General features: G+C 69.4%; 1 protein-coding gene across 3 annotated transcripts; it reads right to left on the bottom strand.

Annotated features, from left to right (window-relative positions):
- Positions 1–1,250: 1,250 nt before the first annotated feature.
- Positions 1,251–13,469, bottom strand: GRK2 (G protein-coupled receptor kinase 2). 3 transcript variants are annotated; one of them, XM_055144023.1, is made up of 21 exons: positions 13,202–13,469; positions 7,565–7,641; positions 6,656–6,729; positions 6,464–6,565; positions 6,296–6,370; positions 6,150–6,211; positions 5,982–6,033; positions 5,730–5,821; positions 5,469–5,568; positions 5,265–5,343; positions 5,064–5,194; positions 4,878–4,972; positions 4,406–4,513; positions 4,230–4,296; positions 3,722–3,822; positions 3,109–3,175; positions 2,936–3,031; positions 2,679–2,841; positions 2,445–2,581; positions 2,256–2,369; positions 1,251–2,180 (listed from the first exon to the last, which is right to left on the bottom strand). In XM_055144023.1, the coding sequence occupies exons 1-21, from the start codon at positions 13,312–13,314 to the stop codon at positions 2,016–2,018; spliced, it is 2,070 nt and encodes a 689-aa protein (XP_054999998.1). In that variant the 5' UTR covers positions 13,315–13,469; the 3' UTR covers positions 1,251–2,015. The 3 variants fall into 3 exon arrangements, with proteins under 3 accessions (XP_054999998.1, XP_054999999.1, XP_054999997.1); XM_055144024.1 differs by having other exon boundaries at positions 2,256–2,366; XM_055144022.1 differs by having other exon boundaries at positions 2,256–2,581.
- Between the last annotated feature and the right edge of the window lie 1,624 nt (positions 13,470–15,093).

Genomic DNA, 15,093 nt, shown 5'->3' with positions numbered 1-15,093 from the left:
CAGCCCCCGCGCGGTGTGCCCGTGCCCGCCCGGCCTCGCTGTTCACAAAATGACTCGATGTGAGTCTCAAGGCAGGGGCCCTGGGTCTGCCGTGTCCTCTCCGTGCAGCCGGTGGCTCCGGTGCTGGGGGCACGCTGCCACCCCACCCTATGGGCTGCACGCCTCAGAACCTGAAAGTAGCAGCCGACCTGGGAACTGGATGCGGCCTGACTCGCAGGCATGTGCCCATTTAGGATTTTTCAGCTTGAGGGGGAGCTCGGGAGAGTGAGTCTCAGCCAACCAGCAAGGGTGGAGGGGGATCACCTCCCGGATCACTCCTGGCAGTGCTAACGGGGCTGTGGTGCCGTGAATCAAACTGGGCTGTGTCTCGGCAAGCACTTTAGCCCTGTACTGTCTCTCTGACCTCACATCTAGTTTTCCTTGGGGTGGGGGCCACATGCACCCATGTTCCTGGGGCTCCCACGTACCCAGCATGTGCCTCAGACCTTTGCACCATCTCCTCCTGGTCCAACATACTTTCCTGGGCCGCCCCGGCGATGCTCAGGACTTACTCTGGGCTCTGTGCTCAGGTATGATTCCTGGCGGTGCTCAGGGGCCACAGGGGATGCGGGGGCTTGAATGGAGTCAGTCACAGGTAAGGCAAGTGCCCAGACTGGACCCCCACACCCTTGGCGACCCAGGGCTCCTCATCCATGCCCTTCTTACTTCCCCATCCACTGCTTTTTCTTTTTTTTTTGCTTTTTGGGTCACACCCAACAATGCTCGGGTTCCTCCTGGCTCTGCACTCAGGTGCTCGAGGGACCCTATGGGATGCTGGGAATCAAACCCGAGTCAGCTGCGTGCAAGGCAAACGCCCTCCCTGCTGTGCTATGGCTCCAGCCCCCATGCACTGGCTTTTTGGGGTGGTTTGTTCCTGCCACCCCCCGAAACCAGAGCTTTCAGGATCCTGTCACCTGTTCTCCCGTGGCTCTGCTCCCCCTGCCCCTGGCACCAGGCCCTCAGCCCCTTCCCGTCCTCTGACACAGCCTCTGGCAGCAGCTGCTGGTCACTCTCTCCGTCAGAGCCCTCCCGGCCTCTCTCTGCTCTGGCGTGGAACCTGCTGCTCCTTCAGCTTGGCCAGGGGCAGGCCCAGACCCGGGCGAGGCACCTGGACGGCAGGAGGTGCGGTGAGGAGGGCTTGGGCCCGCTGTCCTGTGTCCCGCGCGGGCCGGGCCTGGGCGCCACACACAAGACTCAGACACGCCGAGGAGTCAGGCACCATTTTTTATAAAAACGCGGAGTTTCATTTTCCACTCTTCAAAATCACATTCAAAATCGGCAAAGAAACACCCCGGGAGTGAGTGGGGGGCAGGCGCCGACCCCGCCCCAGGGGAGGGCGACACCACACGGCAGCGCGACTGGCACAGGGGGCATGCGGCGGGCGGGGCGGGGCGCTGGCGCTGACAAGACGGGGTGGTGGCCGGGGCTGGCTGCTGCCCCCGTTGTGGTGTGGCCCCGGGAGTCCCCTCCCTGGTCCCTGAGCTCTGGCCCCAGGGCGGAGAGAGGCCCAGCCCGTGCCCCCGTGCCCAGGGAAGTCGGGAATGCGGGTGGCCGGGTCCCAGGGTGCTTCCAACACGAGGAGCCCAAGTCCCGTGGAGACCCTGGGGCAGGGGGGCCGTGCCCCCTCCGCCACCCGGCCCTGGCCCGGGAGGCCACACCGCGGTGGACAATTTCAAGTAGGCTCTGTCGCTGTGGCCTCTCCCGGGGCCGGGCCACCGGCGGGGGCTGAGGCAGCCGCTCGCCCCTTGGGAAGACAGTGGGCACGGGAGACCCCCAGGCGGCGGGACGGGGGGCGCGGACGGTGGCTGGTGGGCGGCAGGGGAGCCAAGGCAAGCGTGCCCGTCCCTGGGGGCCAGGCTGGGGCCACAGGAAATCACAATAATTACAAAAGAAACCTTTTCCGCTTGGCGGGAAAACAAATAATAAAAATCCGACAAAATAAATTAGAGGTTTATAAAAGGCGGGCGGGCGGCGGCTCAGAGGCCGTTGGCACTGCCCCGCTGGACCAGGGGCACCTTGCTGAGCTCCACCACGGGCGAGCGCGGCTTGTTCTTCATCTTGGGCACCCGCTGCACCAGCTGCTGGGCCTCGCGGTAGGCGTCGCGCAGCTCCTTCTTCCACTGCACCAGCTCGGGGTCGCTCTGCAGGCAGCCCGCGGTCAGCGCCCGGCCCGGGACCCCCGCCCCCGCCCCCCCTTCCCCGCCCACGCCACTCACGTCGCACTGCAGCACGAACTGCTTGCCGCCGCGGATCTTGAGCAGCAGGCAGCGGCGCTCCTTGATCTGCGTCTCCTCCACCGACTGTATCTCCTCCATGGTCAGCAGGCTCTGCTGCGGGGCGCGGGGCGGCCGGTGAGGGCGCGGCGGCAGGGGGACCCCGCCCCCCCACCCCTGCGCGCTGCTTACCGGGGCCTCGCCCTCGCCGCGCCACTCCAGCCGGTTGGGGAACAGGTAGAAGTAGCGCCGCTGCCACTGCGTCAGGAAGGGGTTGCCCATCTTGGCCATGTAGCCGTGCATGATGCAGTCCTTGCCCAGGGCATAATCTGTCACACACGCGGTCGCAGAAGTCAGTGCCTGCCCCGACTCGGCTCTCCCCCCGCCCCACCCGCCTGACTCCCGGCCCGCCCGCCCCGCCCCCACCTTCCTCATGGCCCAGCTGCTTGTTTTTGGTTTTCTTGCGCGTTTCCAGCCGGTCCGTCTCCGCGTTGATGGTGTCGAACACCGTCTCGGCCACCTCCTGCTGCCACCGCTCCGAGATGGTGAGGGGGAAGTTGCGGTAGAGCTCCTGGTCGCTGTCCAGCAACTGCGGGGGCGCAATGGGCAGGCAGGGTCGGCCTGAGCGCCTTAAGGGCCAGCGGGCGCAGGGGTGCGGCGGGCACGGCGAGCGGCAGCCGTACCTTAATTCCTTTGGTGTCCTCCTCGTCGAAGGAGCCGATGTCAAAGGCGTCGGCCGCGTTCACCTCCCCTCGCGGGGGGATGAGGGGGGGCGGGTACTGCAGATGGGGGAGGGGGCACCCGTCAAGCAGGGCAGAGCTGCAGGGCACCCCCTGGCCCGGCCCCAGGCCCTTACCTTCTGCAGGAACACCATCTGCCAGTCCAGGGAGCGGAAGAAGGGGCTTTCCTTCACCTCCTGCGCCCTGGGGGGACACGGGGGCTGGGGGCTAGGGCTAGGCCAGAGGGTCGGCAGGTGGGCTGGGAGGCCTGAAAAGCCGCGCAGCCTACGCTACCTTGTCCTGACCTTTTGGTCAAATGGCGGCAGCAGCCGAGGCCCTGGGGCCAGTGGAAAGGAGCAGGGCTGGAACATGAGTGGCCCCGCCACCGGGTCCCACCTGTTTGGGCATGTCCCTGCAGCCTGCTGTGTGGGACCTGCGCTATCTCAGCAAGAGGAATGTGAGCACTGTGACACAGCGGGGTGAGCAACAAAGCCAGCCCTGGGAGCACCCCTCAGGGAGCACAACGAAAGGAATGATAGCCCCAGGGGGATCTAGGTGAGCCACCAGAGCGGCGGCAGGGTAGGGAGAGGGAGAATCCTGACTGGCCTTTCCACAGGCGCCTGGCGGCCCCGCACCTGCCCCACGTCCCCACCCACGAGCATCTCCCAGGACGCTGGGCGCGGAGGGATCGGAGGCCAGACACGGCCAGGCACAGGGCATCGGCCGGTGGGGCGCCCACCCGACACTCACCCTCGGCCGCGGCAGCCCAGCCTGCGGTTGACGTCCCTCTGCAGCAGACCCTCCAGCAGGGCGCGGAGCTCGGGGGAGAAGGAGTCGGGGAGCTCCACCGCCTGCGGCGAGGGAGGAGATGCTGCAGCCCACCGGGCAGAGCCCCCGCGGGCACCCTGGTTCACAGCACAGGGCGCGGGCCGGGCAAAGCCCCCCGAGGGCACCCTGGCTCACAGCACGGGGTGGGGGCCGGGCAGAGCCCCCCGCGGGCACCTTGGCTCACAGCACGGGGCGCGGGCCGGGCAGAGCCCCCCGCGGGCACCCTGGCTTACAGCACGGGGCGGGGGCTGGGAGAGGCAGACTGAGAGGCCCCCCCATGCCAGCTCACAGAACGGGGAAGAGGAGGGCCAAATTTTTGTTGATTGGCGTAAACCAAGAGCCCATGACCCCGAAGCCCAGGAGGACCCCAACCCCAGCCCACCTGTCCCCAAGGGCCCACACAGCACCCCTGGGCTGGCCGGCCACTCACCATGGTCAATGTCATGCGGTCAATCTCGTGCTTGTCTTTGGTCTTGTGCTGCCGGAAGGGGCTGTGCCTGGGCAAGAGAGGCCAGAAGCCCTGTCAGCGGACAGGCCCGGCCCCTGGGCCAAGTCTGGGCGGCGGCTCCGCTCAAGCGCGGGCCGGGGGCTCTCGGGGGCACTCACCCCCGCAGCAACTTGAAGAGCATGCAGCCCAGGGAGAACCAGTCGGCGCTGCTGTCGTAGGCCACGCCCTTCTGCAGCACCTCGGGGGCCATGTACCCGTGGGTGCCCCTGTGAAGGCAGGAGTGGGGAGTGGGCTAGGCGGTGGGCGGTGGGGTGGGGCGCCCTCAACCTGGTGAGGGTAGTGCAGTGGGCGGGTATGCGCAGGGCGTGGCCTCAAGGCATCACAGGGGGCGGGGCGGGGACTGGGATAACCTCAAGGTACCAAGGGGCGGGGGAAGTGGGCGTGGCCTCAAGGTAACACAGGTTAGGGAATGGGCGTGGCCTCAAGCTAGGAAGGGGTGGGGAATGGGCGGGGTGGGGCCTCGCTACCCGGCAGGGAGAGGGTAGCGTGTGCCCTCATAAGCACACAGAGGTGGAGCCGTGGGCGTGGTACAGGTCTGGACAGGGGGCAGGGCAGGGCAGGGGCACTCACACGCTGGCGTGGGGCTTCTTCTTGGAGAAGTCGCAGGCCAGGCCCAGGTCTGAGATGCGCACGTGGCCGTGCTCATCCAGAAGGATGTTGGCCGGCTGTGGAGGGAGCAGCGGCTCAGGACGGCTGGGCCCTCCCGGCGGTGCAGGCGGGGCGGGGCGGGGGCGGGGCGGGGCGGGGCGGCCTCACCTTGAGGTCCCGGTAGACCACGAAGCGGTTGTGCATGTGCTCCAGGCCCAGGATGATCTCGGCCGCGTAGAAGCGCATGTCGGCCTCGGAGAAGACGCCGTGCTGGGACAGGTGGTAGTGCAGGTCACCGCCTGCGGGAGGCAGTGGGGGCTCAGCAGCTGGGGTCGCCCCCCACCCGCCGGCCCCAGCGCCGCCACTCACCGTTCATGAGGTCCAGGATGAAGCTCAGCTTGTCGGGCGTGTGGAAGGCGTAGGACATGCAGACGATGAACGGGCAGTCCTGGGGACGGGAGGGAGCGCAGGGTCGGGCAGAACCCGGGCGGGAGACCCCAGGCTCCCAGCGCCCCCGCCGGGGTTGTGGGGAGGGGGCTAGTGGGGGCGCTCAGTAGAGCGGCTGGTGCTCACCCCCGTGCTGACGAGGGACAGCATGATGCGCTCGTTCAGGGCCAGGGTCTCCCCCTGCTTCATCTTGATGCGCTTCTTGTCCAGACACTTCATGGCGTACCTGGGGGGAGCCAAACCCCAGGTGTGAGACAACTCGGGGACAGAGCAGGGGAGCAGCTGGCAGGCGGGGTGGGCGGCGCACGGGGGTGAGGGGGCTGCAGATGCCGGTGCCCCTCCCCCGCCCCGCCCCGCCCCTGCGGCTTCCGGCAGACCCAGGCTCACATCTTGCCCGTGTCGGCCTTCCGGCACCCGTAGACCTCGCCGAAGCCCCCTCGCCCGATGATGCGATGCACGCTGAAGTCATTCATGGTCAGCTGGGGAGGCGACAGCCGGGTCACCACAGGAGGCTGGGCGCCAGCCCGGCACCCCGGCCCCGGGCCCCTCACCCCACACTTACGGGCCTGGAGCTGCCCCCGAGGTCCTGGCACTACCCCCCCAGCCACCTCCCTGACCCCCCACGCCGGCCCCACTCACGTGGATGTTGAGCTCCACATTCTTCCACTGGCAGAAGCGCGTGAACCGGTCACTGCAGAGAAGAGCCAGGCTCAGTCCCGGGCGGGGGCGGCCGGGAGGCCGAGGGGGTCCCTGGCCCCCCCCCAGACCACCCACTGGCTGTGAGGTGCTGGTGCCCGGCCGCCTCACCTCTCGATGAATTTCTGGAACACGTCCCCTCGGAGGTTCTGGCAGATCTCCTCGATGTACGGCTAAGGGCGGACGCTGGAGGTTGGTGACCCCGCGGCCCCAGCCCGCCCGCACCCCCCGGCCCCCCCGCCAGGCCCCGCACCCACCTGGAAGAGATCCGGAGGCACCTGCTTCTTCACCAGGTGGCCCTGCACGTGCTCGATGGCGCTTTTTGAGAAGGGCTGGGGAGGGCAGAGGGGCCGTGAGTGCCGAGGGCTGTGCCCCCTGGCCCGGCCCCGCCCCCTCCCCTTCCCCCCCGCCCCCGCGGCACTCACGTGAGAGCAGGCCAGCAGCTCCTTCATGATGTAGCTGTCGAAGATCTCGCGGCTGCAGGCCAGGCGCTCCTCCTCCGTCTCCAGCTTCTCGTATTTCCTGATCTGCACACAGGGCCGGGGTGACACCGGGACCCGGGCGCAGGCTCGCCGCCCCCCCACCCCCGCCCCTGTCCCGCCGGCAGCCCGGCTCACCTCTTCGTAGAACTCCACCAGGGGCCGGGCCTCCTCCAGGTGCTTCAGGCAGAAGTCGCGGAACAGCAGGTACCCTGCGACAGCGCGGGGGCTTGTCACCGGCGCTGCGGGGGCTCGGGCAGAACTGGCCCTGGGGTCCACTGGGATCCAGATGCCCATTCTGCACCCCCAGGTTCCATTGGGCAGAACTGGCCCCGGGGTCCCATTTGGGATCCAGGTGCCCATTCTGCACCCCCGGGTTCCATTGGGATCCAGATGCCCATTCTGCACCCCCGGGTTCCATTGGGCAGAACTGGCCCCGGGTTCCATTGGGATCCAGGTGCCCATTCTGCACCCCGGTCCTGCCCCCCCCCCCCCCCGCCGAGGGAAGGTGGGCTCAGAGGGGCCCTGGGAAAGGGAGGAGGTAAAACCTCGCTGTCCCCGGGGCCTGTGCCAGGGGGTGCCCGCTGCCCCCTTCCGGCACCTGCCCATCAAGGCCGTGTTTTGGAGTTCACAGGTGAACCCCCCGCCCCCCGCGGGCAGGTGGGGTGACCCCGGCTCCAGAATCCTGGTCGCAGCCGAGGCCGCGGGCAGAGCCAGAGAGGGGCAGGGCGCCGCCAGGCCACACAGCGGCAGAGGGCCGGCGAGGCTGCGCCCCCGGCAGCCCGGGCGTGGGGGGGCCGGGCCCACACAGCAGCAGGCGCCACAGGAAGGCCCCGCCCCTTCCTGTCAGCGCGACCAGCGGCCCGGCAGCTGTGCCTGCGCCAAGGGGAAGCTGCAGCTCTCAAAAACAAAAACCCCAAGAAGGAACTTCCCCGGCGGCCCGTCCCCCGCCCGGTCCTCGCAGGCTCCTGGGCCCTGAGCCTGGGCATGGCAGGGAGCGGCCGGGGGGGGAGGGGGGAGGCGGGGCGGGGGTCTATCCGTCCTCACCCAGCTTCTGCGAGAAGATCTTCTCAAAGGTCACCTCGCCCCGGTCCTCCAGGTACTTCTGCATGACGCTGCGGATGCTGGGGACACACACGGACGCAGTGACCCCCCCGCCCCAAGGCTCCAGGGGGTGTGGCTGCTCCCCCCCCCCACGACCCTGCCCACCAGGCTCAAGAGGCTGCTCCCCATGAGGTCCCAAAACCACCTCATGCTGGCTTTGGGGACAGCAGCAAATCTCCAAGGCCAGGCCCTGGGGCGGGGGGAACAGAAGGTGAAGGACCCCCAGCCCTGGCATGTGGGGGTGGCACCGGGGCCGGGGGTCTGCCACTGAGGCCACATCATGAGCCGTCACCTGCTAAGGGCCCCCAGAGGCCAGAGCAAAGAGAACCGTGGGGTGAGCCACAGCAGGAAGGGGCAACAGTGAGTGGGTGGGCTTTTTTTTTTGGGGGGGGGAGTGACAGAATGTTCTGGAATCTGACAGTGGGGAAGGTTGAATGTACGAAAAACCATTATCTGCACTTTATAACACCACATATTTTTTTTTCGCTTTTGGATCATACCCGGCGATGCTCAGGGGTTACTCCTGGCTCTGCACTCAGGAATCACTCCTGACAGTGCTCAGGGGACCATGTGGGATGCTGGGAATCGAACCCGGGTTGACCGTGTGCAAGGCAAACACCCTCCCCGTTGTGCCATCGCTCCAGCCCCAACACCAGATTTTTGACATGGGAAGTAGATCTCACTTTGTTTTGGGGCCACATTGCTCAGGGGACAGCGTGGGATGCTGGGGATTGAGCCTGGGCTGGCCCTGCCCGCTGTGCTACCTCTCTGGCCCTGTGTCTCAGGCTTCAGGAGTGGTTAAAAAAGCAAAACCAGGGCCAAGCAGCTGCCGCAGAGCCCTGTGCGGGGGACCAGGAGGCCACCCTGTGCTCCCTGGCGTGGGTCTCACCCCTTCCTGAGTCCCTCCCCCACCAACACCTTCAGTGCAGCCCTGCTGCGCCCTCCCCCCGGTTGATCGCACTGGGGTCCCTGTCACAGGGGTCCCGGGCTGACAACAGGCCCCCCCCCCCCGCAGTGCTTCCATGACCTTCAGGGTTTGGGGTCACTGGGGCTGCACAGCTGCTGGTGAGGACGTGGGCACTGGGCACCCCCTGCCCACGGCTATATCCTGACCCCTGCCGCATGCCCACGGTGGGCAGAGCAGACCCTGCACCTGCGGCTGGCGCGTGAGAGGTGAGAAGGGCCTGGCCAGGCCGTGGGCGCGGCTGGGCGGGAGGGACCACGCGGGCGCCTCCATGCAAACAGGATGTGGGGACCAGGTGCCCGGGGCATGGACGGGCTGGGGCCCGGGCGAGACGGAGGTCACTCAGGTGGCAGGGGATGCTCAGGTGGGGGCAGGGGCAGAGGCCCCGAGGTGGGGGGGCAGGAGGGAGGGAAGGAAATGGCAGGGGGAGGTGGCTGCAACTCGGAAGGGCGGGAGTTCCCGGCCCAGAGTGGGGGGCGGGGGACCGCGGGGAGCCTCGGCCCTGCACTGGCCTCCTGGCCCCTGCCCTGCCCCTGGCGGCCCCGCACTCTGGGCTGGCTCCTCTGCGGGGTGACGAGGTGCCCTCGGGGCCTACAGGGGTTCCCACATCGGGGCGCCCCCGCTCCCAGCTCTCGGGGGACACGTCTGGAATCCCACGCGTGGCTGTACCCCGAGAAAGACACTCCCTCCCTCCCTGCCCGCCCGAGCCAGGGGTCTGGGCACAGCAGGGCCGGGGCAGGCTCGCAGCTGCGGGGAGAGGCAGGTGACACGCACGGGGGGCCCCAGCAGGCGCAGCCTCGAGCAGGTGACGTAAGAAGAATGCCTGAGAGCCGCCGCCCCAGCGGCCCCTCGGGACCCGAGGCCCCCGGTGAGGTGAGGCCGGGGAGCCGGGCCCCTCTCACACAGGCCCCGCACCCCTGCACGAGGCCAGCGGAGCAGAGCCCCGAAGGGACGCCCCTGCAAGTGGCAGCTTGGGGTTCTGGGTCCCCTCGATGGGGCAGGCAGCCCCTGTGCCCCGACGGTGTTCCTCCCCTGCCCCAGTCACCCCGAGTCCTGGGGCACGTGGCTCCCAGACCGGGGGGCACAGGAGAGCCAGGCCTGTGTCTTCGCAGCCAGAACCCGGGGCCCCAGCCCCTGGGGCAGGGCAGGCCTCCCTTCCCGGGCCCCAGCCCCCGGTGAGCCCCTCTGGGAATCGCGGGTGTCAAGAAGAGGCTGAATCTCGGGACGCCCGAGGACAGGGTCCAGCCGAGACAACGTCGCCCCGCCCTGAGCGGCCCCCAGCAATAACAAATAAAAAGAGGTGAAGGGGAGAGGAGGTGGGGGGCAGGTGGACGTCTGCCTTGCTCACGGGTGACCCTGTGTGACCGCAGAAGGCGCCCGAGCCCCTCCAGGAGGGATCCCTGAGCACTGCAGGGTGTGGCCCAGAAGAAAAAAAAACCTAAATAAATAAATGAAAGATGAACCTACGGTGCCGAGCGCTGTGGGGGGCTGCGGCCGGCGCGGGGGCCCGGCCAGGGCCGTACCCGGCTCCCGGGGTAGCCCTGGACCCCAAAGTGCAGGGCTCCTGGGCAGGAGGCCCAGTCGCCAGGGCAGAGAGATGCGCGCGCCACACCCTCGGGAGTGGCTGCTCTGGGCAGGTCCTGCCACTCTCGGGGGACCAGGGACAGCGCCGCGGCCAGCGGGGCGCGAGGGTGAGGGCTGGGCGCCTGCACCCCGGGGCTCACAGCAAAGCACCAGGCAGTGCTGGGGGGGGGGCTGTCCCGGGGGCCCCTGCAGCGACAGCGACAGTGCAGATGCAGGCCTCAGGATGGACACGCAGCACGGCGCCCACTCCGGGGAGCCCCAGGGCCGGGCAGCGGGGGGTACACGGGGACCCCTGCAGGCACTTCCAGGAAACCTGGCACGGCGGTGGCGGTGGCAGAAAGTCCCTCCCCCGGGGCTCCTTGTTAATGTTCCTCAATGACTGTCCCTGGGGCTGTCGGGCAGAGCAGGGCGACCCATCGGGAGCTGGTCCTGCACACAGCCCTCACGCGGCAACGCGACACGGGTCACGGCAGGGCTGCGGGGACCCACCCCGACCTGGGGGTGGCAGGGGAGCGGCGAGGGCTCGCGAGAGGCCCCCGCTGAGGTCCTGGCTCGGCCCCGTCCTCACTGAGCCCGCAGGGGACACGGCGCTCACTGTGGCGAGGCTGGGCACGTGGCGGGCTGCGGGGGCCCCACACCTGACCCGGTGGATTTCCTGCAGGTTTCGGGGGCTCCAGGGTCGGGCTCGGCTCCCTCTGGAGAGAGGCCCCGGGGCGCCGAGGGAAGCCGGCGGGCAAGCCGGTTTCGGGGGGCTTGGGGGTTTGTTTCTCCGCTCGGGGTGGGGCACGGAAAGTTCTGGGGAAGGGGCACAGGCTGAGCGGCGCGGCGGGGAGAGGCGGGAGGGAGGAAGCGTGCCCTGCACCCCTTCCGCCCGCAAATCAAGGGCAGGAAGTCGGGGCGGCAAAGAGTTAAGCGGAGAGGAGCGCAGAGGATGAGGCAGGGGAAGCGGCAGGAAGGAGGCCGGCCCTGGGGAGGGACGAGGCGGCCAGTGGAGGCTGCAAGAGACGCCGTGCCACCATCTGCCGCCGTCCCCCGGGGACGCCGGGCCGCTCATGGGACCGCCGGGCCGGGCTCTGCCGCCGGGAGCCCGGAGATTAATTACCGAGGCCTCCGTGGTCACATTAAGCAAATGACGCCAATTACACGACCCGAGTTCCTGCGGGGACGGGCGCAGACCACAGACCCTGGGCGGCGGGCGCGGGGCGCGGGCACGGTGGGCTCCTGACTTCCAGCCCCATGCAGGCCAAGAACGGCTCTGCTTCCTCTGACTCTGGAGGGTGGCAGAAGGGGAGGCACCGGTGCCAACCGCACGGGGCACGGTGCCCAGTGGCTGCCGCTCCCCAGCTCTGAGGAGTCAGGGCCGCGGTGCCAGTCCCGGCCAAGCCACAACCTGGGCACCGGGCGCGAGAAGGACCACCCCGAGGTGGGAACAGCTCCAGAGGGCACTTGGTCACGGCCCATCGGGGCTGTCCTTGCGGGGGCGGGGGGGGGGCTGGCACGGAGTTCCTTGGGTCCTGCCGCCGCTTGACCAGGCCGGCCCAGAGCTGGGCCAGCTGCTGGCCATTGGGCTGTACCTTGAGAAGCAGCTGACCGTGCCGGGGTCCCTGCCACTCCCTGGCCACCACTTCGGACCCCCGGCCTCCAGAGCAGGGGTGCGGCTGGCACGCCACGTGTCCACAGGAGACAGCAGAGGTGTGATGGCGGGGCAGGGCCTTGGGGGCCCAATGGTGGCGGCCCCTGGGCAGCCTCGGCCTCTTCAGTGACTGACCGGAGCCCACTGCTAAAGGCTAGAAGGCAGCGAGAAGCCCTTTGCCAGGGTAGAGCCAGGCGGGGGCCAGACACGCTCAGGGCATCGCCCAGCGCAGGCCCCGTGTCGCTCCCGCTGGGGTGTGGAGCAGAAGCCCAAGGGGGGTCTGTAGTCCAGTGCCGACCCTGCCCGCATCACCTGCCACAGCGGACAGTAGAGGAGAACGAGCCCTGGCCTCCGGCCCCCCTGTCCTGACAGCTCAGGGGCACCCTGGCCACTGCACAGCCGACCCTTGGGTCAAAGGAGATGCCACGCGCCAGAACAGATGACGAGCTGGTGTCTTGTCCCTCCTCGTCCCCCTCGCCCCCATCACCCCTGCCAAGGGGCCACGGGAAGTGGAACATCTCGTTTCTCAGGGTGCTAACACCTGCAGCGCCCGCCCAAGGCGGGGCCCCATCGGCAGCAGTGCATGCCGGGCAGATTACTCAAACGCAGAGAGAGTTCCAGAAAAGGCCCCACCTCACACTTTGCAGAACTCCCGACCCAAAGGAGGGGTGAGGCCGTGGCCACCCCCGAGGGCCCCCGAGGCCCCCAGGCCGACTCCCCCGTTTCCTCCCTGCGGCTTTGTCATCTCTGAACTCATGTCTGTTCTAACCGTCGTGCTCCCTGGACAGCCCCCCGCTGCCACTCGGTCCGGTTCCTGTTTTGAGAAATCGGATTGCACATGTCCGAGGCCGAGGGAAGGTCCCCAGTGGCCCGCTCAGGGGGCGCCCGGCGGGCCCGGGCCGGCCCGCGGGGCACGCGGCGGGGCGATGCGGACACCAGGGAGGGGGGGCACCCCCGGCGCGGCGGGCCCGGCCTCGGGGGGCCGGCGCGCGGGGGTCCCTGCCACGGCAGCCGCGTTTCCCAGAGGGGGAAACCAAGGCGCGGCCGCGGGAGGGGCCGGCCCGACGCCACCGGGGCCCGGCGGGCTCCCGCGCGCTCACGTCCCGGGCTGGCCGCGGACCCGGGCGCCGCGGGGGCCGGGGAGCCCCGAGGGGTCACCTGGCCCCTCCCCGACCACCTGTGCGGCACCCGGCCGACCCCGGGGCGCGGGGCGCAGCTTCCCTTCCCGCGCCCCGGGGGCAGCCCCCAACCCCGCGCCCCCGGGGAGCCGCGAGGCGCGCGGACCCCGACGCGGGCAGAGACCGCGGCCAGCGCCCCCCCCCACCCCCGCCACCCGCCGGCCGGCCGCCCCCCCCCGCCCCCGGCCCCCGCGCCCCCGCCCGGCCGCGGGCGCGCGCACCTGGGCTCGGGCAGCAGGATCTTCTTGCTGGCGCGCGCGGCCGGCGTGGCCTTGCTCTTCTCCATGGCCATCAGGTAGCTCACGTCGGCCAGCACCGCCTCCAGGTCGGCCATCTTGGCGGCCCGCAGCCCGCCCGCCGCTCGCTCGCCGCCTCACACGCCGCGTCGCCCCATGGCGCCGCCCGCGCCCGGCCCGGCTCGCTCGGCTCCCGCCGGGTCTGCAGTCGGGGCCGCCGCCGCCGCCGCCGCCGCCCGCGCCCCGAGCCGCCGCCGCCTCCGGCCCCGCCTGCCGCGCACGGCGCCAGCGAAGCCCGCGAGGGGCCGGGCGGCGGGCGCGGGCGGGGCGCCCCCTGCCGGCCGCACCCCGCGCCCGCACCCGGGCCGGGCGGGGGGGAGCCGCGGGCCGCGGCCCGAGCGCCACCTCCCCCCCCCCCGCGCCCGGGAAAGGACCCCCCCTCCCCCTCCCCCGGGCCGCCAACCCGCGCCCCCCGCTCCGCCCACGCCCCGCCTGGAGGCGTCGCAGCCAGACTCCGGCCGCCCCTGGGGACCCCGGGGCCCGATTCCCGCCCGGGGACGAGTCCGAGAGCCGCGACACGGACTCGGGAGAGGGACGCGGGAACCCCGGGCCCGGGCAGGCAGGCGCCGGCCCCCAGCCTGGTGCTCGGCCGCGGGCGCCCACGCTCAGCCCGGCTTCCCCGCTCTGCTCTCTCGGTGGACGCGGAGCAGCCTCGGGGCTCACCCCTGCGCTCACCCCTGCGCCCTGCATGCCCTCCGCCCTACTGCCGCCCTCCTGGCCAGGCCCAGTGTTCTGTTATTCCCAGTTGTTTGGGGGGCTGCACCCCGCAGGACTCGGGAGCCAGGGCCACTTCCGGCGGTGCTTGCGAGTAGCGGGGGGGGGGGGGGGGGGCGTGAGGTGCTCCTCATCGAACCCAGGGCCTCACACATGCTTCGCCGCTTCCGCTATCCCGGGCCCAGACGCTGCTCCTGCGTTTTGCTCTCCCCTTGCCTCCCTCTGCTTCTGCTGTTGCGGAGGTGACCGGCGGTCGCATGCGTTGGGGTCTGGCGCTCGGCCCACTTGACTGTACGCAGGTGCCAGGACCAAGGCTGGCACTAGAGATCAACCTCTTGCTTGTAAGGAGGACACTTACTGCGCCACTCAGGGTTCTCCACGCTCCCCCTCTACATCTGTCCCTGCACCCTCTTATCTGGCCCTCCCCCTTCTGCCCATCAGGCGTTCGGGGGTGGCTGCTGGAGCGGCTGCAGGGCTGCCGAGAGCAGGGCCGCTCCGGAGAGCCCCGTCCCCTCCACTCTGCACAAGCAGATCAGGCGAGCTGGTGCTGGAGCCTGTGAGTCCAGCTCCCGGACATATGAGCCCTGTTCTCCTCCCCACCCTCGCTGCCTCTGCCTGTGGGGTCTCCGCCAAGCCCCCCACTAGGCCAGCTGGCCTGACTGTGGTACCTCTGCTGTTCCCTGTGCTCCTTCCCCAGCTGGATCCTTCTCATTCTTTTCTTTTTCATTTTTTTTGGCTTTTTGGGTCACACCCAGCGATGCACAGGGGTTACTCCTGGCTCTGCACTCAGGAATTACCCCTGGCGGTGCTCAGGGGACCATATGGGATGCTGGGATTAGAACCCGGGTCGGCCGAGTGCAAGGCAAACGCCCTACCCGCTGTGCTATCGCTCCAGCCCCTCCCTTTTTCATTTTTTAAAATTAGTTTTTGTTTGTTTTGCTACATCTGTCTGCTAGGGGTTACTCCCGGCTCTCTGCTTAGGGATATGACTAGTAGGGTTCAGGGACCCCCGTGATGCGCCAGGGATTGAACCTGGTTAGCTGTGTGCAAATCAAATGCTCTCCCCGCTCCAGCTCTAGACGCGGTGGGGTACAGCTTCGATT

This window comes from Sorex araneus, chromosome 6, assembly GCF_027595985.1.
Source record: "Sorex araneus isolate mSorAra2 chromosome 6, mSorAra2.pri, whole genome shotgun sequence".
NCBI classification, from domain to species: Eukaryota; Metazoa; Chordata; class Mammalia; order Eulipotyphla; family Soricidae; genus Sorex; species Sorex araneus.
This window is presented reverse-complemented; position numbering and strand designations above follow the sequence as displayed.